The sequence below is a fragment of the Dama dama genome, chromosome 7, assembly GCF_033118175.1.
Source record: "Dama dama isolate Ldn47 chromosome 7, ASM3311817v1, whole genome shotgun sequence".
NCBI classification, from domain to species: domain Eukaryota; kingdom Metazoa; phylum Chordata; class Mammalia; order Artiodactyla; family Cervidae; genus Dama; species Dama dama.
Window position 1 is genome coordinate 19,093,143 of NC_083687.1, and position 25,833 is coordinate 19,118,975.

The window sequence follows — 25,833 nt, forward strand, 5'->3', positions numbered from 1 at the left end:
GTTGGTTTCCACACTCTCCGAGGACAGTGTTCCGCATTGAATGGTGGGGGAAGGACGAAAAACTGTAAATTTCTGGATCATACCTCAGACTTAGGGCAGAATCTTTGCAAGTGGGATCTGAAGACCTAAAGTTTTTAAATAAGCTCTCCAGCTGATTCTTAAGCTAATTAAGGTCTAAGGAGCCCTGGGATAGGACAGTGGCTTGAAATGGTTTTGCTTAGAGTCTCCTATAAGAAATGCGTTTTATATCATGGCCCAGCACATGCCCCTCCCTCACACATAGACACCTAAAGCCAGAATTAAGCTTTCACAACACTGTATTTGATGCTCGTAATATTTCTTATCCTGTATTTATTTTTAACACACGAAACTGGCTTTGAGAACTATATGGGTCTTTTTTTAAAGAAATTATTTATTTTATTTAAGCTGGGTCTTTATTGCTGCACTCGGGCTTTCTTTAGTTGCAGACAGTGGGGACCACTCTCTAGTTGCGGTGCCTGGGCTTCTTGTTGTGGTGGCCTCTCTTGTCCTGGAACACAGGCTCTGGGCTCTTCGGTTTCAGTAGTTGCAGCATGTGAGCTCAGTGGTTGAGCCTTGCTGACTCTAGGGTGTGTAGGTTTCAGTAACTGACAGCAGGGCTTAATAGTTGTGGTACATAGGCTTAGTTGCTCTACCGCATGTGGAATCTTCCCAGAGCAGTGATCGAACCTGGGTCCTCTGCACTGGCAAGCAGATTCCCATCCACTGCCCTAGCAGGGCTTCCCTGGTAGCCCAGCTGGTAAAGAATCCTCCTACAATGCAGGAGACCCCTGGGTTGGGAAGATCCCCTGGAGAAGGGATAGGCTACCTACTGCAGTATTCATGGGCTTCCCTCGTGGCTTTACCATCTGATGGTAAACAATCCACCTGTGATGCGGGAGACCTGGGTTTTATCCCTGGGTTGGAAAGATCCCATGGAGGAGGGCATGGCAACCCACTCCAGTATTCTTGCCTGGAGAATCCCTGTGGACAGAGGGGCCTGGCTGGGGCTACAAAAGAGTCGCAAAAGAGTCAGACACAACTGAACGACTAAGCACAGCCCAGCACTAGCAGGGAAGGTCCCATGTGGGTTTTGACTGGTAGTTTGAAAAACTTCCTTTGGGGGATTCTGTGAAAATGAAAATCCTTAAGAAAGACACATTAAACCTTGTAGATGCTTTCTTGTGCTAATAATGTGGTGAGCCGCTGTGCCACTTTATGTTTCTAGGGTCCTTCCTGGGGGGGACGGAGGGAGAACACGATCAGGTTTTAAAGGGAGGCGGAGTGGTAGGCAGGCTGCTTCTTGGTCAGCTAGAGCTGGAACGAGAGTGCCATGCTTGGTATGGGTGAGCTGGTGGGAGTCCCAGGAGGATTCCTGGTCAGCAGTGGAGGAGATCAAAGGTGTGCGGGGACTTCCCTGGTGGTCCAGTGGCTGAGACTCCGCACTCCCAATGCGGGGGGCCCAGGTTTGATCCTTGGTCGGGGAACTAGATCCCCACGTGCTGAAACTGAGCTAAGAGTTCACATGCCGTAACTAAATTTCCCGCATACTGCAACTGAGACCCCAAATAAATACATAAAATATTTTTAAAAAGAACATATGATGGCCCTAGGTATTGGCATGGTTGTAGGTGATGCTTGTTAGAGTTGATAAGGTGAAGGGAGCTTTGAAGTCTGAGTACTATAACCTGTGATTTCTTCGTGGATCACCTGCAGACTAATGACGGGGCAGGAGCAGTCTAGTACACCTGCTGCCCACTTTTGCTTTAAGCAGTCAGAAGCTGGATGGGAAGCCCCGGCTGTCTGGGAAGACCCCGGAAGTGTCACAGGGGCTTGGCCAGAACTCGGGCAAGCCCCCTGGGTATACAAGTTGGAAGGAAGGGTGGGTCTGGTCTTTACCAAAGTGCAAGTCTTTGTAACAGTGTTTGAAGATTAATCCCGTGGCCATCCGATGGCGGCTCGCCCAGCAATAAGAAAACACTTATTTGGCTGGGGTTAACAGAATTCCCTTTTACTATCCTCGCTTAGCCAGTATTTCCAGAAGCCCTGCTTGTCTGGAAAGATAGCAAGTTAGTCGCTGAGCCAAGTTCTCTCTCTTCTGCTCCCATGACTCGCAGTAGATTGAGGAGCTTGTGAGCCAGAGCAGAGAGGGCAGGCTGAGGAGGAGGGCGAGTCCGATGAGAGCTCGTGACAAAAGCCTTTGCTGCTGTTTACCGACAACCAGGCAAGGCTGGACGGTGCCCTGGGGTTCTGACGCCTGAAGTGGGGTGTCCGTTTCTGAGGCCTCTTTACCACCAGTGGTACTTGAGGCTTTCTGAGGATGACAGCCTGGCAGCCGGAGCTCTTGGGGGAACACGGTCTCTGCTTTTCCTTGGAGATACCCTGCCAGGCCCTGTACCCGAGAGGTCTCAGTCATCCTGGTGGACCCATTGACCTGACCTCTCCTCACTGGCTCACGCAGTCATTTGGAAGCTCTCCAGAGATTTTGTGGCTTCACCTTAAACAAAAATTATTATTATTTTCATTTGTCGGCACCTGCTGTTAGTAGTGGCACACAGCATGTGGGATCTCTACTTGTGGCCTGCAAACTCTTAGTTGTGGCATGTAGGATCTAGTTCCCTGGCCAGGGATTGAACTCAGGCGCCCTGCCTTGGGAGTGTGGAGTCCTAGCCACTGGGCCACCAGGGAAGTCCCGTGGCTTCCCTTTTGATAAAGAAAATGCACCAGGAAGATGAGCTTTCGTGCTTGTGGCCCAAGTTCAGCCCATCTGCACGTGCAGTGTCGGTCGGTATATTGAATCTTTAGCGTGTCCAGGCTGGTGGTGGTTCGGGTCAGCACTGCCTAATAGAACTTCCCTCGGTGGAGGAAACATTCCATACCTGTGCTATCCAGTGCGGAAAGCACCAGCCCCTGTGGGGTTATTGAGCACTTAGGATGTGGCTAGAGAGACTGAGGAACTGAATTTTTACATTATTAAGCTTTTATTAACTTAAGTAGTTGGGAGCTACTGTTTTGGACAGCTGAGGTATAGATAGTTTTTGTTTGTTTGTTAAAATGTTTGTTTATTTTATTGGACTGAGTCCTAGCTGCAGCACATGTGATCTTCAGGTGTGGCATGTGTTATTTTTAGTTGCTAGTTGTGACACATGGACTCTTTGTTCCAGCATATTGGATCTAGTTCCCTGACCAGGGATCAAACCTGAGTCCCCTGCATTGGGAGCACAGAGTCTTAGCCACTGCACCACCAGGGATGTTGCCGTTGTTTTTTTAAACATTTTTTGACTGAGACCCACAGTAGCAAAAAAAAAAAAAAAGCGCTTTTTTTTTTACATCACAATGCAACACAGACATGTATATATATGAAGAAGTTTCCATGAATGATATTGACCCTTACCGAGTGTGATGCTTTTTGATATTTTCAATTCCCCCCAAAAAAATGCTGACGAAGATTCACTAAGTGGGTTTTGTGACCTACTAATAGGTTGTGACCACAGTTAGCAAACCTCTAGTGGGGGCAGCGAAGCCTGCAGGGATCTCAGACTGAGATCTGCTTTTAGAGTGACCCTGCTGCCCGTATGTTTGGATTTGGATCCTCTGTCTGCCCCGCAGTGACCCTGAGAGCCAGGCCAGTGAAGCTGCTCAGGGTCAGCCTGGGATGCCGAGGGGCCAGTCCACAGGCAGCACCTCCCACTCGCCTCACTGATGGCAGACCGCCATTCCTGGGCCCCCTGCCCGATGAGGTGACCCAGGAGGGCCAGGCCTTGGCATCAGCCCGGACTGGTGGCAAAGCTGAGGAGCCTGCCTCACAGGGACCAGGGGTAAGGTGGGAGCAGCCCCTCGACCACTCACATTCACTTTTGCTCCCTTTTGAACTTCAGGGACAAAGAATCACACTAAACATAATCAGACAGTATCTGGTGTGTCCAGGGTGGTATGGCTGTGTATGCGTGCCTATTCAGTCGTGTTAGTCGTGTCCGACTCTTTGAGACCCCATGGACTGTAGCCCACCCCATGGACTGTAGCCCACACCATGGACTGTCCATTTAGCCTGGTAGACAGAAAATCGCATGGACAGAAAATCCTCTGTCCATGGGATTTTCTAGGCAAGAATACTGGAGTGGGTTGCCATCTCCTCCTTCGGGGCATCTTCCTGACCCAGGGGTCAAACCTATGTCTCCTGCTGCTCCTGTATTGCAGGCAGATTCCTTAGCTGAGCCACCCAAGAAGCCCTGGTATGGCCATAGACAGCCTTGGTTAATCTGTGACATACTCTCATTGGTCCACACACAGGCTGCTTTTGTTTCTGTATTATTTTTTATGTGGCCTCTGTGTATGTGTGTTTGGTGAAACTTCATTTTGATATTTCAAACTTAAAAGACTATAATGAGGTTCAAGGAAGTTCTGCAGACCCTTTATCCAGATTCAATTGTTTATTTTGCCTAGTTTGCTTTATTAGTCTCTATCTATGTATATTATTATCTTTATGCATTTTTCTGAACCATTGGAGATAAGCTGGAGGCTGACTTTTGACCTTTTACAATCAGATATATGGCAAATGATACCTTGTTGGGTCTAATTAGTATTTTCTTGATCACTGATGATACTGGTCATTGGCCATGTTCTCTGTTTTTCTTATGGCTGGATTGCGCGGCATGTAGGATTGTAGTTCCCCTATCAGGGATCGAACCCGTGCCCCGCTGCAGTAGAAGTGGGGAGCTCTAACCTCTGGACTGCCAGGGAATTCCCTGGCCATGTTCTTCTCCTCGTCTTTTTGTGATCACATGTGTGATGGGTGGCTACTCCCTTATGGATGAGCAGAGTGTGTCTGTGCTGGAAGAGACACACCGCTGGCCAGTAAATTACCTGCCACGGGGACCTCTTTGCATTTCCGTTGCCTTGTTTTTATATGCAGGGAGATGCTGCGTGTTCTCTGTGTCCCTCAGTGTTGCTCCCAAGGTTTAGATGAGGTGACAGAGGTGAAGGGGCCATTGGTCTTCACAAGCACTCCCTGGCGCTCTGTTGTTACCTTTGTTTGGCATGGCTTTCCTTCCCCCTAGGTGATGGCACCCTTCTGCAGGTCCAGTTCTTACCTCCTAGGCTGCCTTCTCACCAGGAGCCCAGGCTTGCCATCCCTGTTCTAGTCCATCAGCACTCCGTTGTATGACATTCAGTAGATGCTTAATTAATATGCATTCAGTACATTGATGTATATTTTAAAAATATTTATATATCTTAATTATAATTGCATTTAGTATGTTCTATTATGGGCTTCCCCAGTGGCTCAGTGGGTAAAGAATCTGCCTGCAATGCAGGAGACACAGGAGATGTGGGTTCGATCCCCCAGATTGGGAAGATCCCCTGGAGAATGGCAACCCACTCTAGTATTCTTGCCTAGAATGGACAGAGGAGCCTGGCAGGCTGCAATCCAGAGGGTCGCAGAGTTGGATACCACTAAAGTGACTAAGTAACTAAACACAGCACAGCAAGTAATTATTATATATACTACATGGACGTGGCTCAAACGTTTTAAAAAGGTAGCAGCAAAAAATCTCCCCAACTCTCTTACATTCTATTTATTTCTACACTTTGGAAAATAATTTTGCATTATTTTATAATGCTGAAGCTACTGACAGTCCCCATGCAAGGTATCTTAGAGAAACTCACGCGTGTATACACTCATAAGAGCATTCATAGCAGCAGTGTTCTCAATAGCCAAAATTTGTGTGGGAGGTGGGGGTGGAAACACAAATGTCCTCTGGCCCTAGAAAGAATAAATTTTGGGGACTTCCCTGGTGCTCCAGAGGCTGAGACTCTGAGCTCCTAATGTAGGGGGCCAGGGTTTGATCCCTGGTGGGAGAACTAGAGCCCACATGCTGCAGCTAAGAGTTTGTATGCTGCAACTAAAGGTCACATGTGTGGTAACTAAGACCCAATACAGCCAAATAAATAAATAGATATTTTAAAAATAGACTTTAAAAAAAAGAACAAACAAGTTATGATATATTTATGATGAAAAACAACTCAGTACAACGATGTCCCAAAAAAGGGTGACTCTCCCAATGTTAAATGAAAGAATCAAGGCACAAAAAAGATACACATTTTTGTGTGCTTCCAGCTTTATCTGATTCTAAAACAGGCAAAACTGAATTGTATTGTTGAAGAACATATGTGTAAGTGGTAAAACTATGAAGAACAGCCAAGAAATTATTATCTCAGAAGGATGGTGATGACCTCTTGAGAAGAGGGGAGAATTCATGATGCGGAAGGAGTCAGTGGGTGTTTTCGGGGGGGGGGGGGTTGCCTAGCATTGTTGATTTTTGTTTTTTAACTTGATGACTGTTACCTGAGTGTGGGCGTTATAATTATTCATGAAAGTAGACATATATTTAGTGAACTTTTCTATATGTAGTTCACAACAAAAAATAGAAACGGAGTTTCCCTACTTTCTCTTTCCAGCCTGCCGTCCCCCTTCTCAGAGGCAACCAGTCGGTGTATGTATGTGGGTGTGTGTATCTACTTTCACTTATACACAAATTTTATACACATATATGATTGTTTTTTAATATTATAGTTTTTTTTTTTCCATTCAGCAGCTGGTTACCGTTTGTTCTTGCCGCTGCGTCTGCCACTCACACGTAGTCTAGCACCTGCTGTGCGTGGGGGGAGCACTTCATTTCATTAAATTCAGTTCTTCCAAGGACCCGGGAGGCAGGTCCTTTTATGAGAAGGAAACAGGCTATTGGGCCTCTGCTCTGGGGCTTCCTAACCATCGCATTAGCGGCCCTGAGACCCCACCAGGGCAGTGTCAAGGGCAGCCCCCGAAGCCCCCGGCCCTGGGCTGCTCTGACGGCCCCTGTCTCCTTCCAGGTGGCCCTGTGCACCCAGGTGGCCCTGGGCATGGAGCACCTGTCCAACAACCGCTTTGTGCACAAGGACCTGGCTGCTCGCAACTGCCTGGTCAGCGCTCAGAGACAGGTGAAGGTGTCGGCCCTGGGGCTCAGCAAGGACGTGTACAACAGGTAGGGGGCGTTGCCGGGGGCTGGCGAGGGGCAGAGGGCAGACACAGCTGGGCCGGGGGAGGGGCTCAGTCCAAAGCTGGAGGGCCTGGGGGAGGGGGGCCCAGACCCCTCCCACCCTCTCCCAAGCCTGCAGATGCACCCCAGCCAGTAGACCTCAGCTCCCTGACCTTACGCTTTTCTCTAGTGGTAAAAAATTATACATCTTTAAAAAGAATAACTAGTCAAACTTTATAACAGTTTCTATATAATTTAACTATTCATAGTGTTCCCTCTGTTACTTCCTGAATTCAGTCATTATTGTTTTTAAGCCTAAGACTTAAAGCTCAGCACCCACAGCCAGAGATCACTCTGGAATACACGCTACATAGTGCCTCCGGGAACCCCCCCACACCCCGAGTCATCTGAGCTCTGACTCACCACGGTTCGTCTGGCTGTTACTTTAGTCATGGTTGGTTTATCACTGGTAAAGCTCCTTAAAATTTCTTTCCACTTAACACATGCATTTTTCACACTTTTAAACTAATAAAGTACGTATGATTAGAAACTTTTTAAAAATACTGATATTTGGGCAAAGTCTGATTCTTAAGGGAATTTTTTAACCATCAGACCCCAGACGGATGCCTCTAGATTTCATCTGGTGTGTGTATGCCCCTACCCCTTGCTGAACAAAAATGTTTCCAATTTCTCAGAATGCCTTGATAGAGGAAATTTGGGCTCCAGCCCGGGTGTGAGACCCAGACCCTTGGGGTGAGGCTGAGGTCCCAGACTCTGCCCTTCTCCCCACCCCACTGCCTCTGTGTCCTGTCCCGCAGTGAGTACTACCACTTCCGCCAGGCCTGGGTGCCCCTGCGCTGGATGCCCCCCGAGGCCATCCTGGAGGGTGACTTCTCCACCAAGTCTGATGTCTGGGCTTTCGGCGTGCTGATGTGGGAGGTGTTCACCCACGGGGAGATGCCCCATGGTGGGCAGGCAGACGACGAGGTGCTGGCAGGTAGGCAGCCTGTATTTCCAGGGAACAGTTCACCGTGTTCTCTAGGTGGAGAGCTTACTCGGGGTCCTGGGGCTGGTTCAGCCTGCCTCCCCTCGGGGCTGGTGTCTGCAGGTGTATGGATGTGGCCATTCCCCTTGTGAGATTTCCAACACACATTCATACCACTTGGTAAATAGCCCTTGTCCTTGTCGTCGTCACTCTAGCCACTCTGATGCCTGCCCATTGACCCCACTTCAGCCCCTGTGCACTGGCTGCTGCTTGCGCAGCGTGGACCCTGCCCCCACCCGTTAGTGGGAACTGGCACCAGGGAAGGCCCTTCCCTTTAGTTGCAAGATACTTGCTAAGAACTGCTTGAATCTTTTCTCACCCGCACTGTCCAGTGCCCCTGAGTCTCCCTCTCGTGGCCGCCTTTGGGAACTGCAGGCTCTGCAGGGTGTTGGCATGTATGCCTGCTCAGTCACATCCAGCTCTTTGGGACCCCATGGACTGTAGCCCGCCAGGCTTCTCTGTCCATGGAATTTTCCTAGGCAAGAATGCTGGAGCGGGTTACCATTTCCTACTCCAGGGGATCTTCCCAACCCAAGGGTCAAACCCGTGTCTCCCTACATTGGCAGGTGGATTCTTGACCCTTGAACCACCTGGAAAGCCCACCGAGTATTGGACAGGTGGTTAAATATTTTGACTACCCCTCTTCCCATCTTTCTGCAGACTTGCAGGCTGGGAAGGCCAGACTCCCGCAGCCTGAGGGCTGCCCTTCCAAGCTCTACCGGCTGATGCAGCGGTGCTGGGCCCTCAGCCCCAAGGATCGGCCCTCCTTCAGCGAGATCGCCAACACCCTGGGAGACAGCCCAGCTGACAGCAAGCCGTGAGGAGGGAGCCCAGGCAGGCTGTGCCTCAGGATGGCGTGGGCAGGGGAGGACTTCCTGGGGGGTGCCCGCAGCATGAGGGGCTAGATCCCAGTCCTCCTGGGCCCCAGGGGCCCCGCCCTGGCACCCCAGGCACTGCTGAGGACTGGCAGGGCCTGGGCTTTCTTCCTCTTCCCCACCTTCAGCTCTTCGGAGAGGCTGATTCGGACCCAGACTGGGTAGCTGGGGCCTTGGTCTGGGCAGCTTTCTCTGCCACCCGTACCCCCATCAGGGACAGTGTGGGTGCCTCAGGTAACCCCAATTTCTGGCCTGGGTCTCCTTCCCTTGTCCAGGTCCAGTTCTGCCACCCACCTGCCAACTTCATGCCGGCTGGGTGAGGGTGTGTGGTACTGGGCTGCGGGTGAGCTGGCTTCAATGGAGTTCCTTAATATACTCAAGTCCTGGGTGGTTCTGGCTCCCCAGGACCCACTTTGGGGTCTGCACTTGGATTGTGGAGGACACGGCCAGCAAGTCCTCCCCCCTGGACACGTGGACTCTGACCCAGCCCCAACCCAGCCCCGCGTCTCCTCCCCCCACCTTCTCTCCTTTCCTCTTCCTAAGTGCCTGGCAGATGAAGGAGTTTTCAGGAGCTTTTGACACTATATAACCCGCCCTTTTTTGTATGCACCATGGGCGGCTTTTGTATGTAATTGCAGCGCGGGGTGGGAGGGCATGGAAGATGGGGGTTGGTCCTGGAGGAGACAGGATGGTGGCCCCCCCTGCCTCACACCTTTATTGTTGTTGTTCGTTTGTTTTGGGTTTTTTTGTTTGTTTTTTTTTTTTTTACACTCGCTGCTCTCAATAAAGAAGCCTTTTTTACAACCTGCTTCTGAGGCTCACTCCCTACCGTTGTCCATAAATGATGTACCTCCTTCCCCCCCAACACATCAGAAAGAACCGTGTGCCTTCTCGGAGTCTGGCATGGGAGTGCTAGGGCACGGATACCTGGAAGACACTGGTTCTGGTCTCTGGTGTGTGGAGCAGTTGGAAACTTTTTTTGGGGGGGTCATGCTGCTCAGCTTTTGGATCTTAATTCCCAAGTCAAAGAATTGAACCTGGGCTATGGCAGTGAAAAAGTGGAGTCCTAACCACTCAACCACCAATTCTCTCAAGGAGCAGTTGAGAATGTGGGCTCAGAGGAGGCGAGGCCATCTCATTCCTCTGATCCTATGTTGCTTTCTGATGCCAACTAATTATTCTCTGCTGGCTGACCACGTACTCACATTCAGATGGTGAGTGTAGACGTGTGAGGAGGGCACTAGTGAGGGTGGGATAGGAGGAGTTAATGATACCTTCAGGTCTCTGAATCCCTTCAAGACTCTAGGAAGGTGATGAAGGAGACAGGACTGAGCCAAGATGCACTTAATGCCTCACTGCTCCAGAGCTTTCAGCCTCAGCTGGTTTGATTCCTGGCTCTTCATTGCCCAGACCTCTCATGTCATCAGTTACCCTCTCCCAGATTGGAGCTTCAGCATGGTTTCCCATCCAAAAGAAATGAGTCCTGACCTCTGAAATTGTTCTGGTTCCTGTTGTTCCTCACCAGATTTTTCAGTAATGAACAGCTGGGACTTCCCTGGTGATCCAGTGGCTTAAGACTTCACACTCCCAACGTAGGTTCGCTCCCTGGTCAGGGAAGTAGATCCTACATGCCACACCTAAGACCTGGCACATCTGAATAAATAAAAAAATATTTTTAAAAAGAATAGGTAATATTTATTAAATACTTGTTTTGTACCAGTCACTTTGCTAAGCACTTAATATGCGTTATCTCATATTGAATTTGTTCGACCACTCTGTTAGCCAGATGTTATTGTCCCATGTTCACACATTTGGAAGGCAAGGTAGTTTCCGTGAGGTCACCCACTCTTGTGAATATACAGTGTGGTACATCCTCGTGTGTTGCAGTGAAAAAATCCAGAGCAATTTATCTAGAACTGTGTTTTTCAAACTGTGGGTTGCAACCAGCATTAAAAAAAAAAAAAAGAAATGTAGTAAAAAACTGTCAGAGTACATTGTATAGCTTATGGGTAAGTATTGTTTTACAGAATTTTGTGTGTTTTATTTGGTATGTGTTTGGGTGTGTTCGCTTATGTCTCAGTTATTGCAGTGGTGCTTCTGCATAAAAAACCCCACATCTCACAAGAATGATCTATTTTCCTCACTCGCAGTCTGCAAGGTGGTGAGGTTTGCTTGGTCTTGACTGGACTTAGCTGCATTCACCCAGGCTTGGCACCAGGTTGTAGGTCTGGCTTGGGTCTACTCTCCTGGCCCCATGCCATGCTCTCATGCAGGAGCAGGGGCACAAGAAGCCCCATCAGATCATGCCAGCACATTTATTTATTTGTTTGTTTTTGGCTGTGCTGGGTCTTCGTAGCTACGCTCAGGCTTTCTCTAGTTGTGGCAAGTGGGGACTGCTCTCTGGCTGTGGTGCATGGGCATTGTGGTGGCTCCTCTTGTTGCAGAGCATGGGCTCTAAAGTGTGAGCTCAGTAGTTGTGGTGCTTGGGCTTAGTTGCTCCAAGACATGTGGAATCTTCCCGGACCAGGGATCAAACTTTAGTCCCCTGCATTGGCAGGTCTTAACCACTGGACCCCTGGAGAGGTCCCATGTTAGCACATTTAAAAAGTGTAAGTGTCTTAACATTTTACCAGCCAAAGCAAGTCACAAGTCCAAACCCAACACCAGCACCAGAAAGGATGTGGATATCTCATTCCAACACAGGTGTGAAAAGTGGGTGCAATAATTGAATTCACCCCAGTTTGCAATGTTAAAAATTATCTCCTGTGGTTGAAATTCTGGGAAGGCAGTACACTAGAAGGTCATTCATCACTTGAGCCTCTTCTAACCTGGTCGTCTTTGACTGCTCTACAGCCGCTAACACAGCCGGTTATGCCCGCCTTTTTGGGGTGCTGCGTCATTGTATCATGCAGGATCTTTCAGTGTGGGGTGTGGGTTCTCTAGTCGTGGTGCTCAGGCTCAGTAGATATGGCACCCTCGGGCTTAGTTGCCCCACGGCATGTAGGATCTTAGTTGCCCAACCTGGGATTGAACCCACATCCCGGTGTTGCAGGGTGGATTCTTAACCACTGGACCACCAGGAAGCCCCCACATCTGCCTTTTTGAACTCTGCTGTCTTGCCTTTGGTGATGGTACCCCATGTACACTTTCTCTAACCAGGCCTTCTACAGCCCTGGCTGTGGCTTCCCTCTTCTGCCTGCTTCAGGGATGGCTGTTCTCCTCGTTTCTGTCCTTGGCCTTCTTTTCTCTACATTCTCAGCCTCAGGAATCTCCTCTTACCTCGTGTGGCTTTAATTGGCCCTCCAGTGTGGACAGTTCCCAAGGCATTAGCTTCAATTCCAGCCTTTACCTCAAGCTTCAGACTCAAACTCCCTTTTTTCTAACAGGGAATTTCTCTCTACCTGTTTCCGTGGGCCCAAACTGAACTTAACCTCTCTCTCAAACCTGTTTCTCCAGCCAAGTTCCCTGTTTCCATTGTTGGTACCATGGTTTATAGAGGAGTCATCCTTACTTAGAATCTCAACCCATCGTGAGCCCTCTTTGAGCTCTCCATGCAGCTTATCACCAAGATCCATTTATTCTGTCTATACTCTGTTTCTGCCTTTGCTTAGTTTTAAGGGAAAACTCTTTTTGCATAAAAGTGATACTGAGGACTTACCTGGTGGTCCAGTGGCTAAGACTCTGTGCTCCCAGTGCAGGGGCCCTGGGTTCCATCCCTGGTCAGGAAACTAGATCCTGCATGCTGCAACTAAAGATACCACATGCTGCAGCTAAAAGATCCCAAGTGCCACAACTAAGACCCGGGACAGCCAAATAAAAAATTTTTTTAAGTAATGTGATCATGGAAGAAGTCAAGTGGTACAGATTTGTATAAAGCAAAAAACACATTCCTCTAGTCCCCAAAGCCCACTTTCCGGTGTTAAGCACAATGAGTGTTTGCAGCGTGGCTGTCCTGACTTTTCCTGGGGACACTGACTCATGACCTTTTCATTCCCACTGACACTGCCATTGAGACCTCTTTTCTTCTATGTGAAGTTAAGAATCCCTGTGTAAAGGTTAATCCCTAATGCAAACAATTTTATTTATTGGCTGCGCTGGGTCTTCGCTGCTTCGTGCAGGCTTTCTTTAATTGCCATAAGTGAGGGCTGCTCTTCCTTGCAGTGTACAGGTTTTCTTATTGTGGTGGCTTTTCTTGTTACAGAGCGCAGGCTCTCGAGCGCAGCAGCTTCAGTAATTGTGGCCTGCAGGCTTTAGAGCGCAGCTTCAGTAGTTGCGGCGCACAGGCTTATTTGCTCCACTATATGTGGAATATTCCCAGACCAGGGATCAAACCTGTGTCCCCTGCACTGGCGGGCAGATTCTTATCTACTGCACTACCAGGGAAATCTGAAAACAATTTTTTCCCCCAACTTATTTATTTGGCTGCGCTGGTCACTCAGTTGTGGCATGTAGAATCTAGTTCCCTGACCAGGGATGGAGCCAGGGCCCCTGTGTTGGGAGCTGGGAGTCTTACCTGCTGGGCCACCAGGGAAGTTCCATGAAAATAGTTTTAGAGTGTTAGCAATTTTTCTTTTTCTTTTGTGATAGCAATTTCTTTAAAGCAATCTTAAGTTTGTTCTGATTTTATTTGGGTGATAAAAATCGGAAGAAAGAAAGGTCAGGTAGGAATGGCATAGAATGAGGGGAGCTGCCTGGAATCTTGATGCCCTTCTGGAGGTCCTTCATGGTCTGGATGGACAGGGGGCTACTTCGGTCGAAGCCTTATCGGAGAGGCACCAAACTCACATTCCAGGGAGGCCAGGAAGGGGACTTATCTGAGTTCAGTGGGCTGTGCGGAGTCTGTGGGGAATCTGAGAGCAAACGCCTCTTCTATGGCCATCATTCAGCTGCCCTCCAGCCTGTTGTGCTCTTGTGGTCATGTAGGTCCAGAGTTGCTAAAAATTCCAATTTTTTTTTTAGAAAGGCTGTATGTTCAGATTTTTATGTAAAATATCCTGATTTGAAAATATTCTGTGGTTGAAACAAAACACACTTATGAACCAGTTTTTTTTTTAAAATCATGTGTTTGTCTGTTTTAAATTTGACTACACCAGTTCTCAGTTGCAGTAGGCAGGATATTTGATCTTCTTTGTAGCATGTGGTATCTAGTTCCCTGACCAGGGATCAAACCCAGGCCCCCTGCACTGGGAGTGTGGCATCTTAGCCACTGAACCACCAGGAAGGTCCCTGAACCAGTTTTCACTTTAGCTTTATCCAACAATCAGCAGTTTTGTTTCCTGAACCTGCAGTAATGTGGTGTGGGTGGAGGTCTACTCCCTCCTCCCCCTTGCCCCCCCAGCTCTCGTTACAAAGGGTCATGAAGATGAAGCCATGGCAAGCAGGCGCAGGAGCTGTGGCACTAATACTCGTGATGCCACTAACACTGGGGTTGGGTGAAATGGGGGACCCGTAAACCTGTGAAGGGAAGCCGAGCATGCTCCTTGTGGACCCCCTTCGCTGTGGACAAGGCAGACAGCTGTGGTTCTCTGCTGAGAACCCTTCATGTGCCTAAACTAGGCATCTCAAACAGAAAAGTATTTAGAAGCCAGGTGAGAATGAATCCCAATGGCTGTGGTTGTAAGACTGTGAAGCTCAAGACAAATCCCAAGCAGCCATTTGTGGCCCCTGAAGCCTGTCTGGAACCTATTTATCTATTTGACCTGTTCTTCCTCTTGAGCTAACACATTCCATATGTTTAACTACCTGTTGTGTGGAGTAAATTAGGAAAAGAGGAAGAAAAAAACTCCTTAAAAAACTATTAGGAAAGGGGGATGAGGAGGGCTCTTAATTCCTGTATTTGGGGTTTAATGAACAAGCTGTGTTTTTAGTTATGTTTGTGCATGTATGTATGTATATATACACATGATAGCTCACAAATCTTGAACATACTTAATTTCAGTATTATTCAAAGTCCTTGGATTGCAATTCACAGTAAGATATGCAGCTGACATTGTCATCTAGTACACACACATTGAACCATATGAAATCAACAGTATCCCACCCTCGACCTATAAAATGGCAACTTTATATTGTTCAAACTAAAAATAATGCAAAGAGAAGTAAACAAGAATATTTACTCTTGTTTTTTTTTGTGTGTGTGAGACCCATTAAATTAATAATAATTTACATGCTGGATGCAGTATGCTAAATTGCAGTATACTAAATATATACTAAATATACTTATCACTACTACTTGATTCACCACCGACTGCTTTATTTAATCTTAACAGTAATTTTAAGGTGGGAATCATCACTCTCTCCCAATCGCCTTAAACATAAGGTGATTACCTCACCACTTGGACCACCACTGCACTTTAATCTGTATCTCATCTCATCTTTATTAAGAACCTTGAGGAATGGGTACCAACAGTGAAGTCATGTGGAGTTTGGAGAGGTCAAACACTTATTTCCAGGAGCAGGGCTAGGAAGAGGCAACTTTCAGATTTCAATAATTTCTGTAATAGTGAAGTTCAAGTCACTTTCACTGCCTTGTAGTTAAGAACCAGACCCAGACTGTAAACCTGGGTTTTGCAGCACTCCAGTCTAACTCCGCCCCGCCCCCCACCATGGGCTTTTCAAGAGAAGGCTGTGTGTGCGTGTGTCTGTGTGTTGCACTGTGTGTGCGCGTGGTGTGTGTGTTGCACTGTGCGTGTTGCAGTGTGTGTGTGCCGCGCGTGTGCGCACTTGCTTAAACTTTGTTGGTGTGTGTGTTGCACTGTATGTGTTGCAGTGTCTGTGTGTGTGTGTGTGCCGCGCGTGTGTGCACTTGCTTGCTTAAACTTTCTGCTCCTCTACACTTTTTCCCAGGCCTCTGCACTGGCTGGGGGTGGGCTTTATCCCTGGGACCATCCCCTCCCCCAGTCCAGCCCGCAGCTGGAAGTCTTCACAGATCTTCATCTCTCCTCCCAGCCCCCATTGGCGACCGGGAGGCCGACTGTCTCCCCGGGTCTTTTCCAGATGTACGTCTGCCAAAGATCCCCGCCCCCCGCAACCAGTATAGAGAATGATGAATGAGGAGAGGGGAGCCGTCCTGGTGGGAAAGTGTCGTCTCCTTGAAAAGAGAGGGAAAGGGAAAGGAAGTGGCTGGGGGGAGGGGAATTGGTGGAGCCGAGAGGCCGCGCGGCGCGACAAGTCTGGACAGCGGGGACCCAAGCCTCCTCGGCTCGGCCAGTAACGTTGACTCCCTCAGGAAGGCTTGGGGAAGTGCTCTAATCCCTGCACTCCCTGGGAATTTGGGCTGCATATAATTTACTGCAATCCACACAATCCACTCAGGGACTATCCCAGTGTTGGTTGGCTTCCAGCCCTTGCAGCGCCGAGTTCCCAGTGCGGCTCCCTCTCCGCAAGACTGCGCTCCAGTGCTCTTCCAGGCTTCCTCTCTGCAGGTTCCTCCCAATTCTCTCTACCATTCTCTGGCCAGGGGGGCGGAGTCGTACCTCCTCTCCTGTTCCTTTAAGAGGCGTCGGCTCCTCCCCTTTTGGAGTCGCCGTCTGACGCGGGATGACAGCAGCGAGTTCGGTATGTCTATGCAAATAAGCGCCCCCTGTGGGCCAATGGGGAGCGGAGGTGCCGGAACCGCGGACCAATGGGGCGGGGGTGCAGGGGCTCACCATATAAGGAGCGGCCTCGCCATAAAAGGAAACATTGTATCTCTTTATATGGGGGGAAGGGTCGGGGGATCCCTCGCCGCCAGCGCGTGGTCCCGGCCCCCTCCACCCGCCGTCTCGGCCGCGGCCGGCAGCCCCTGCCCCCCGGGGGACGCTGACGGCCGCCGGGCGCGCCGCCCTAGCGTACGGACAGGGGGCGCTCCGCGCGGCCTGGGGCAACCCGGGCCACAGGGGCAGGAAAGTGAGGGCCCAGGTCGGCCCGGGCGTGCAGGGGCCCCGGGTTCGCAGCGGTAGCGGCGGCAGCGATAGCGGCATTAGCAGCAGCGGGAGCACCGGGTTGAGCCGGGAAGCCGATGGCGGCGGCGGCGGCGGCTCCGATTCCTCGCTGACTGCCCGTCCGCCCTCCTGCATTGAGCGCCATGTTACCGAGCCAAGCTGGGGCCGCGGCGGCGCTGGGCCGGGGCTCAGCCCTGGGGGGCAGCCTGAACCGGACGCCGACGGGGCGGCCGGGCGGTGGAGGCGGCGGGACTAGAGGGGCTAACGGGGGCCGGGTCCCCGGGAACGGCGCAGGGCTCGGGCCGGGCCGCCTTGAGCGGGAGGCTGCAGCAGCAGCGACAACCACCCCGGCGCCCACCGCGGGGGCCCTCTACAGCGGCAGCGAGGGTGATTCGGAGTCGGGCGAAGAGGAGGAGCTGGGCGCCGAGCGGCGCGGCCTGAAGCGGAGCCTGAGCGAGATGGAGCTCGGTGTGGTGGTCGGTGGGCCTGAGGCGGCGGCGGCGGCCACGGGGGGCTACGGGCCAGTGAGCGGCGCGGTGAGCGGGGCCAAGCCGGGTAAGAAGACTCGGGGCCGCGTGAAGATCAAGATGGAGTTCATCGACAACAAGCTGCGGCGCTACACGACCTTCAGCAAGAGGAAGACGGGCATCATGAAGAAGGTACCGGGCTGGGAGGCTGGCCGGCCAACGGGAGCCCGGGAGGGTGGGGACGCGCAAGGGGAGCCCGGGAGGAAGGCAGAGCCGAGGCGGAGGTGAGAGGCGGCGAGTCCGCAGGAGGTGTGTGGGAGGGGTTGACTGTTGCCCCGGGAGGGTGAAAGGGGAGGGGCCGCCAGGGAAATGTGGGGAGAGGGGAGATGCCGCGAAGGTCCGGAAAAGCGAGGAAAGGCGCCGAGGTGGGAGTGACGGGCGAGAGAGAGGAACCGGGCCCTTGCAGAGCGGAGGAGTGAAGAGTGGTGATGGGAGGCTGCGGGACTCCCGGGGAGGTGGTGAATGAGACCGAGGGGTCAGTAGGTCCAGTGCTCTCTGGTGTTCTGGGGAAGGCGCCGGAAAAGCGGGGAACAGATGAGAAGGTATGGGGAAGAGGAGGCTGGATCTTTATAACAACAATGAGCGAACATGTGTGGGAGGAAGGTGGGCATCGCTAGAGTGGTGCTGGTTGGAAGGACGGGCAGGGCTGATGACCGAATGGGGCTCAAGAGCCCCAGTTAAGGGAACAGGGCAGGAAAACGGATGCTACCCTGAGCATCAGAAACCAAGTCCTGCGATGACCATGGGTCTTCGTGCATCTACTGGAAGCCGGCACACTCCCTGCAGGACAGGCCTCAGAACCATTTGCCCTTGGCATTAGTGGGATTTCCAGCCCTAGGGAAAAAATCAGTGCACGGAGTTTGGGGAGGTTTGCAGAGGTACCTAGCAATGCCTCCTCTTCTAGCTGATTATCCATTGAAAAGAATGAGGAAAGGAGTAGTCTTTGGGCTATAGAAGATACGGGAAGGGATGCAAGCAGAGGAACTGGGAAACAAGAAGCTTGAACTCTGGAAACATTGGCCGGTGTTTATATCCATCCCATATAGAAACCAAGGCTGCTTCCAGTGGGTTGTGGAACTTTATTGGGAGTGAGGATGCCACCTATGAGGCCATCCTTGAAGGCCCCTTCCTGGCTTTATGGCAGGGTCAATTCAGTTGCTCAATGTCTGACTCTTTGTGACCCCATGGACTGCAGCACACCAGGCTTCCCTGTCCATCACCAACTCTCGGAGCTTGCTCAAACTCGTGCCCATCGAGTCGGTATTATGGCAGGGTAGTAGTTGCTAATCTAGCTGCCGTCTCCCATCACTCCAGACACTGTTGCCTCAAGACAAAGAAAGTGAAAAGGGGGAGCAGAGTCTTATAGAGCAGGACAAAATGGCAACAGGTTAGTGCCTGTGCAGTTTCTGGAAAGAAATATGGGACATTTCGAGTTTAGGTGGCTCCTTATCCCTGACATCTATGTGATACTTAGTGTAGTAGCGACTTCATCCTGGTCCCTGTGACAGTGAGGAGGTGGTGGGAGCCATCTCTTCGTGAGGCTCTGGCACCAAGCTGTAGTGAGGGGCAGCTCCCTGGGCCACTCTGTGTCTGCTGAGGTTAATTGCTCTGTCACCAGGAGCTGTGACTATTTGCTTGGGGTCTCTGCTGGTCAGTGGGGCTGTTCCTCAAAGGAGGGGCATGGGGTTTTTCTACTCTTCAGCTAACCTTCAAATATCCTTCAGACAGGACCCCCTTAGAGTCACTGGAGAGGAAGGTCATTATGGGAGTGGGAACTTGAGATCATAGTGTACTTCCCTCTCTTTCCTACTAGCCAAGGAAGGTAGCGATTAAACATTTTGCTGTTCTACCCATCTCCTCCCCCCTACCCCCAGGCCTATGAGCTGTCCACGCTGACAGGGACACAGGTGCTGTTGCTGGTGGCCAGTGAGACAGGCCATGTGTATACCTTTGCCACCCGCAAACTGCAGCCCATGATCACCAGTGAGACTGGCAAGGCACTGATTCAGACCTGCCTCAACTCGCCAGACTCTCCACCCCGCTCAGACCCCACCACAGACCAGAGAATGAGTGCCACCGGCTTTGAAGAGACAGACCTCACCTACCAGGTGTCGGAGTCCGACAGCAGTGGGGAGACCAAGGTGTGTTTGGGTCTCCTGTCTGAGGGGATGGAAGGGGAAGGACCTGACCAGCAGAGAGGGGAAGAAGGGGTCTCTCTCCCTTGGCCTGGACAGGTGGATAGGTGCCTACTGATGTGGAGTGGAGCCGGGTTAGTGCCCCGCATCTTAAGGTACAGGTGTCCATCCTCGCTATCCTGACAGGAGGCCGGCCCCCTAGATAAGCGGGCGGCCTCCGTGCCCATATAAGGCCGGCTCCGGCTCCACGCCGGCCTCCCGCCTGCAGCCCGCCTGCCTGGCAGGGCTCTTGCATTCCTCCCGCCAGCTGTCTCCCTGCTGGGGGCGGGGGCGTCGCTTAGCCCTGCCCTCCTGGCTGACTGGGTCGCCCGGGAATAGGAAGGGAGCACTTATGGGTTCCAGGGTCCTGGGAAGCCAGCACTGTCAGCAGGTCGGCTGATTGGCTACGCTGGTGACTACCTTACTAGCCAGCCGCCTGCCTCTTCAGGATGTCCGGGCCTGCGCACGTTAGGGAGTGTATTCACTCGGCTGTTAGGGATGCCGGCCCTGGTTACGCCTCCCCCTTCCTTTTCCCGGTTAGGAGGGGGGCGGGGCTTCCTCCCCTTACTGCTCTGGGGAGCTCCACCTTCCGGGTGGCTCTTCACGAACTGGCCAATCGGAGGAAGCGGCACTGTTTGCCTTAGCAACGCCTCCGCCAATCAGGGGCTTCGAGCTCCACTGGTTCGCCAACGTCCCGCGCTGACCCACCTCCAGGGTTTGAACCCCCCTCAGTTCTCTGGGCTTGGTTCTCATCTCGTGGCTTTCTCCTTCTTCTAAGAACAAAGGCTCCCTGAGGGGAGAGTCAGTGTTCTAGACTCCCCAATCTTTTAGTGGTAGGGTTAGTTTATTCCCAGGACATTTTGCTGAATGAATAGTCTTTGGTGCTTCATTGCCAGACCCCTCAAGATCGCTCTCAAACCCTAAGTTCCCTGAAAAACTGAAAAACCTATCTCAGAAGCAGGATCTGGGAAAGGCTCACCACTTCATCTTTACTCTGGGTGTAGGATACACTGAAGCCGGCGTTTACCGTCACCAACCTGCCGGGTACCACCTCCACCATCCAGACAGCACCCAGCACCTCTACCACCATGCAAGTCAGCAGCGGCCCCTCCTTTCCCATCACCAACTACCTGGCACCAGTGTCTGCTAGCGTCAGCCCCAGCGCTGTTAGCAGTGCCAACGGGACTGTGCTGAAGAGTACAGGCAGCGGCCCTGTTTCCTCCGGAGGCCTCATGCAGCTGCCTACCAGCTTCACCCTCATGCCCGGTGAGTCACAAGGGGCAAACTGAGCATGCTATGAGTAGGTTTAGGGCTGGTGCAAGAAGAAGGTCTTTTTTGACTCAGAAGGAGGGTGGACAGGGGCCGGAGCCTGAGAGAAGCCTCTTATGTCCCATTGGTAGGCATGCCTCTCCCCCCTGGGACTTGAACTGTCCTTGTCAGTAAATTTCCACCATACACTCGGGTCTTGCCTAGCAAGCCCAGCTCTGTGCCCCCACTGCCACAGGGACAGCAGACATTCTACCACTTCCCTGCCTTGACTGGAAGGCAGATTGTGTCCTTGATGGATGGGTGCCTGCTCCTGTGTCAATCAAAGAGGGGAGAGGCAGGAGAAAGAGGGAAGGGCAAGAACAGAGTATGGAAGTCCCTGGAGATAAGATTCTGGACCTCAGGGGCCTCTTTGGCTCTCAGGAAGGACAGTGATGGGAGTTGGGGATAGAATGTCAGCCCCTTGGGCCTGGGGGTGTTTGAGAGTGCTTGGTGAAGATGGTGGGTAGGTAGCACAGAGCACGAGTAAGTCTCTGTGTCTTACAGGTGGGGCAGTGGCCCAGCAGGTCCCAGTGCAGGCCATTCAGGTGCACCAGGCCCCACAGCAAGCGTCTCCCTCTCGCGACAGCAGCACAGACCTCACGCAGACCTCCTCCAGCGGGACAGGTATAGCTTGAAACTCTGTCACCTCCCTGCCCTGCCTCATTCATGAGTCCTAGCAGCAGGTGCCCAGGATTATCCATCCAGTAACTAAGGTCAGCAAATTTCTTAATGTGGAGACTGACGCTTTTGGGTTAACTAACCCTTTCCTTAATCCTTATGAGAAAGTCAGGTGAGGATGGCTCATTTTGAATCCTGCCCTGCAGTGGGGCTGTGAATTTCAGGAAGAAATTGGGGACCATTGAGGTCACTCTCCTTCTCACTCAGGTGAAAAGCCTGAGGCCCTGAAAGAAGTTCCTTTCCCACAGACACACATTTGCTCAGTTGCCAGGAAGTATTTACAGAGCACTTGCCTCCTTGTGGGAGGGTATCCTAGCTTTTGAGTAATCATAAGTCCCCTCCATGTCTCTAGTCATTTTAGAAATGATGAGACACTTTCAAAATAAAATTACTTTGAAGTTCTTGTTAATCGCAACCCTGTTACACAAAGTTTGGTCTGTGGAAGGAGGACCATCATCACCTGGGAGCTTGATAGAAATGCAGACTCTCAAGCCTCACCCCAAACATACTGAATCAGAATCTGCACTTTTAACAAGATTCCCCCAGTGACTGTACACACATTTAACATTGGAGAAGTGCTTGTTTAAAAGGTGGTTCTGTTAGCCTCATGTTGAGGAAGAGGGAGGAGGAGTAAGAACGGATGAGAAATGGGGTGGAGGTTCTCTCTCAGAGAAGAGTATCTGAGTCTCCTTGGCTTGGGTCAGTCATTGTAATCTTTGTTTTTCCCAGGGCCTTGGGGTCTTGGAACAAAGCAGATAGATAATCGAATAAAATGATGTGATAGGATACACTGAAAGGTTGGTGCGGTTGTGTTCAAGCAAAAAATAAGGCTTTTCTCAGTCGATGACAGGAAACAGAGGAAGAAGCTTTGTCTAGGTTTCGACCTGGGAAATGGCAGGAGGGCTCTGGAGGCCTGGAGTTCCTGGGGGTGGGATGGGGGCTCTCAGTCAGCACCAGTGCCGACCTCCCTGATGTGTGTCTGTGTTTGCCAGTGACGTTGCCTGCCACCATCATGACGTCATCTGTGCCCACAACTGTGGGCGGCCACATGATGTACCCCAGCCCCCATGCGGTGATGTATGCGCCCACCTCGGGCCTGGCTGATGGCAGCCTCACTGTGCTCAATGCCTTCTCCCAGGCGCCATCCACCATGCAGGTGTCCCACAGCCAGGTCCAGGAGCAAGGTGAGTCAGGGGCAGGGCTGCAGAAAGGAGGACCATTTCCTCCCTCTCACACACACACACACAAACACTCACACACTCACATGTCTCCCCTCAACTCACATGCACACGCTCACACATACCCAAACCAGATGTTCACACATTTATCTATATGTATACACACACAGATGCTTGCACACACACTCGAACACCCACACTCACATGCACACTTGACACATTTGGACACTCACCCTTGGGCACTTACATCTGAGACTCACCTAGTCAACTTGTGCACTTACCATCACACCTCCAAGATCTGGAAGTTTCTCTTGAGCAAGTGATTTGAGTCTCCTGTGGTTATCTCGTGCAGGTGGCGTCCCCCAGGTGTTCCTCACAGCACCATCTGGGACAGTGCAGATCCCAGTTTCTGCAGTTCAGCTTCACCAGGTAGGTGGGAGCACCTTCCATTCCAGCCAGCCAGCCTCTTCTTTATCTTGACTTGGGGTATTTCATTACAGGGTGGTCCAAGCCAAGATCCTTAGCCGGGAGGCCCGTCTATTTTCCTGGTCAGGCCTGGGTGGTGGGCAGGCGGGCGGGCGGGCAGGCAGCGGGTAGCCTGTGCTGGCCAGTCAGTTCCAGCCCCCCACCTCCTCCTTACACACCCGCTTCCCTCCAGATGGCTGTGATAGGGCAGCAGGCCGGGAGCAGCAGCAACCTCACCGAATTACAGGTGGTGAACCTGGACGCCGCCCACAGCACCAAGAGTGACTGATCCGCCCTGCCGCCCTGGACAGATGGCCCAAGGGACGGCGCCACTTATTTATTGTTGCCTTTTCACGTTTTCTTTACACACATGTTGACGGGCCGCAGGAGGGAGGCGGGGAGGAGCGTGGGCAGCCACAGGACTGAGCCCTCTCACTCCAGCCAAAGAAACGGGCCAGCCTGCCCTCCACCCCGGCCTCCCGCCCCCTGCCCTGCTCTAGCTCCGCCTCCCATTTCTGTTGATGGTGGGGCTGCCCTCCCTCCTCAGACTCCCCTTGCCAGCTTGGCTCCATGTTTGCCATGAGTATTAGCTTACCCGATGGGACCGTGCCCCCCCCCCGCCACCACACACACAGGTCTCTGTGGGACTAGGCACTGGGTCCCCCTGAGGAAGCAGCCGGAGGGGCCTCTCCCCAGTCTCCTTGCTGACCTCACGTCAGCACCGTGTCTGCCACAGGCTGGGTCAGAAGAGCCCGCCCCCTGCCCCTCAGAGAGCCAGCTGGGGAGATGGGGCTTCTTCCCTCAAGCCGTGCCCGTGGCCCCTACAGCTCCTGAGCAGCGGGGCCTGTGCGCCAGCACAGCAGATTCCCAGGGCGACCTGCCCTGCCTTGCCCTGCTGCTCCGTTCGGAACTCCAGGGGCTGCTGGCTTGGAGGGAACCACCCGTGTTCCCTCTCCCCCTGTCTTCCCCCCTCTCCTCCCAGCTGCTTTACTTAAAGTTGATTTTGAACTTTTTATTTGAGGAGACGAAGTGAAAACAAATCTATAAATATATATTTTTAAAATATTTAACTTTTTTTTATGGCGTTTTTCTCGTCCCCCTCCCTGCCCAAGCTCCCCTTCCCTGGGGAGCCCTGAGGCTCCCCGGAACTGGCTGGGCCTCTGGGGACAGAGCCACCCCATGAGCTTGGGGCTCGCCAGTGTGGGGGGGGAGATTGCCCGGTCCTGGGTTGTTTCCAGGAGAAAACCGGGGGAGGGGCCCTCAGGCCATGCCCCAACGGGGTGGGGAGGGTGACCCACAGCTCTGGGCCTCTTTTTGCCCTTCAGGGCTGTTGCTAGGGAGAGGGAAGAGGGAGACCAAATGTGGGTGGGGGGTGGGAGGGTGTCAGAGGCAACTGACTTCATTTGTGCCACACGCATGGGCATTGCAGCCTTGCGCGCCCCCAGGCCTGCAGCTGCCTGGGGCCCAAGTTGCAGTGAGCAGGGTGGGGTCTGGGAGGGGGCGAGAGGCAGGATTGGGGGGCAGAAGAATTGGGAGCAGCTCTTGGGCTGAGTGTGGGGTTAGGGGAGCCAGAAATGGCAGCTCTCCCAGGGAGTGAGCAGCTACTGTAACTTTTTAAAATTAAGACAAAAAGCCTTGAAGAAAATGACTTTATTTTTCTAAGTGTAACCTCAGTATTTATGTAATTTGTACAGGGGCCGTGCCCCACCCCCTCTGCCCCCTTTGGGGTAGATCTTGAGGGTGGGCCAACATAGGGGGAGGGTCTTTTACCCTGTGTCAGAGCCTACCTTCACCACCTGTATCAGAGAGGGAGCTTTTTCAGAACAGGGCAGTTGGGGGGTGGGTGGAGTCTTATTAACCCCTTAGGTCTGCCTTGAGTAGAAATAAGCCTGCTTCTGTGATTAGGTGAAGGGGTGGGGGAAGTTTTTACACACAGTCTAGTTAACATGGGGATGATTTGCCGACATGTTTGAGAACCTCCGGACCTCTAACCTCCTTTGCTGTCTTGCCCCAGTTTGGGGTGCCACGATGGAAGCCATCTTTCTGGCTTTCCCCAGAAGATAGCAGGGGGCTTATGGGTGGCTTACAGATTGGGGCATGGCAAATCAGGGGTCAGAGAGTGGGGGAGCTTGGGACTCAGGTCTGCAACTGCCCAGCCCCTTTTCTCTACTCTTGTTTTCACTCCACCATCACTCACTCACTCCCCTCTCCCTCACACTGGGGAGGAGACCTTGATGAATTCCTCCTCTCCTTCCCACAAAAAGACAGACCCAGTGAGTGAATCAGGCAAAGTGCTTATAATGTGTGTCGTGTGAGCGTGGCCTTGGGAGAACATGCGTGCGTCAAGGATGAGGTGGCATTTTTATGTGCAGCGACCCTTGGTGTTTCCCTTCCTTGGTGGCTCTGGGGTGTGTGTCTGTGTGTGTGTGTGTGTGTGTGTGTGTGTGTGTGTGCCTGAGTGAATGTGTGTGTGCGAATGTGGGGTGTGTATGTTAGTGGTTTCTACTTCCCCTGGGATGCTGACCCAGGAATAGTGGACATGGTCACAGTCCTATGTACAGAGCTTTCTTTTGTATTAAGAAAAAAATACTCTTTCAATAAATGTATCATTTTTGTGCACAGACTGTGGG

The 25,833-nt window shown here is 51.8% G+C and overlaps 2 protein-coding genes across 2 annotated transcripts in view; both read left to right on the forward strand.

The window, feature by feature from the left end:
• Positions 1–9,759, forward strand: part of PTK7 (protein tyrosine kinase 7 (inactive)) — a 62,556-nt gene extending 52,797 nt beyond the window's left edge. Inside the window, exons 18-20 of the mRNA XM_061146754.1 lie at positions 6,886–7,037; positions 7,850–8,028; positions 8,737–9,759. Of these exons, the coding sequence (XP_061002737.1) occupies positions 6,886–7,037; positions 7,850–8,028; positions 8,737–8,897 (492 nt within the window). The 3' untranslated portion in view covers positions 8,898–9,759. The remainder of the gene's footprint in view (positions 1–6,885; positions 7,038–7,849; positions 8,029–8,736) is intronic.
• Positions 9,760–16,731: 6,972 nt separating this feature from the next.
• Positions 16,732–25,826, forward strand: SRF (serum response factor). The gene is made up of 7 exons (XM_061146756.1): positions 16,732–17,532; positions 19,275–19,541; positions 20,579–20,840; positions 21,387–21,506; positions 22,553–22,744; positions 23,091–23,167; positions 23,397–25,826. The coding sequence occupies exons 1-7, from the start codon at positions 17,017–17,019 to the stop codon at positions 23,490–23,492; spliced, it is 1,530 nt and encodes a 509-aa protein (XP_061002739.1). The 5' UTR covers positions 16,732–17,016; the 3' UTR covers positions 23,493–25,826.
• Positions 25,827–25,833: the final 7 nt, after the last annotated feature.

Excerpts from the sequence above, each read along its gene's own strand:
- SRF (XM_061146756.1), top strand. The coding sequence starts at position 17,017 with ATGTTACCGAGCCAAGCTGGGGCCGCGGCGGCGCTGGGCCGGGGCTCA. Across the intron at positions 17,533-19,274 it reads AGACGGGCATCATGAAGAAG|GCCTATGAGCTGTCCACGCT; the intron begins GTACCGGGCTGG and ends CCCTACCCCCAG. Across the intron at positions 21,507-22,552 it reads GACCTCCTCCAGCGGGACAG|TGACGTTGCCTGCCACCATC; the intron begins GTATAGCTTGAA and ends TGTGTTTGCCAG.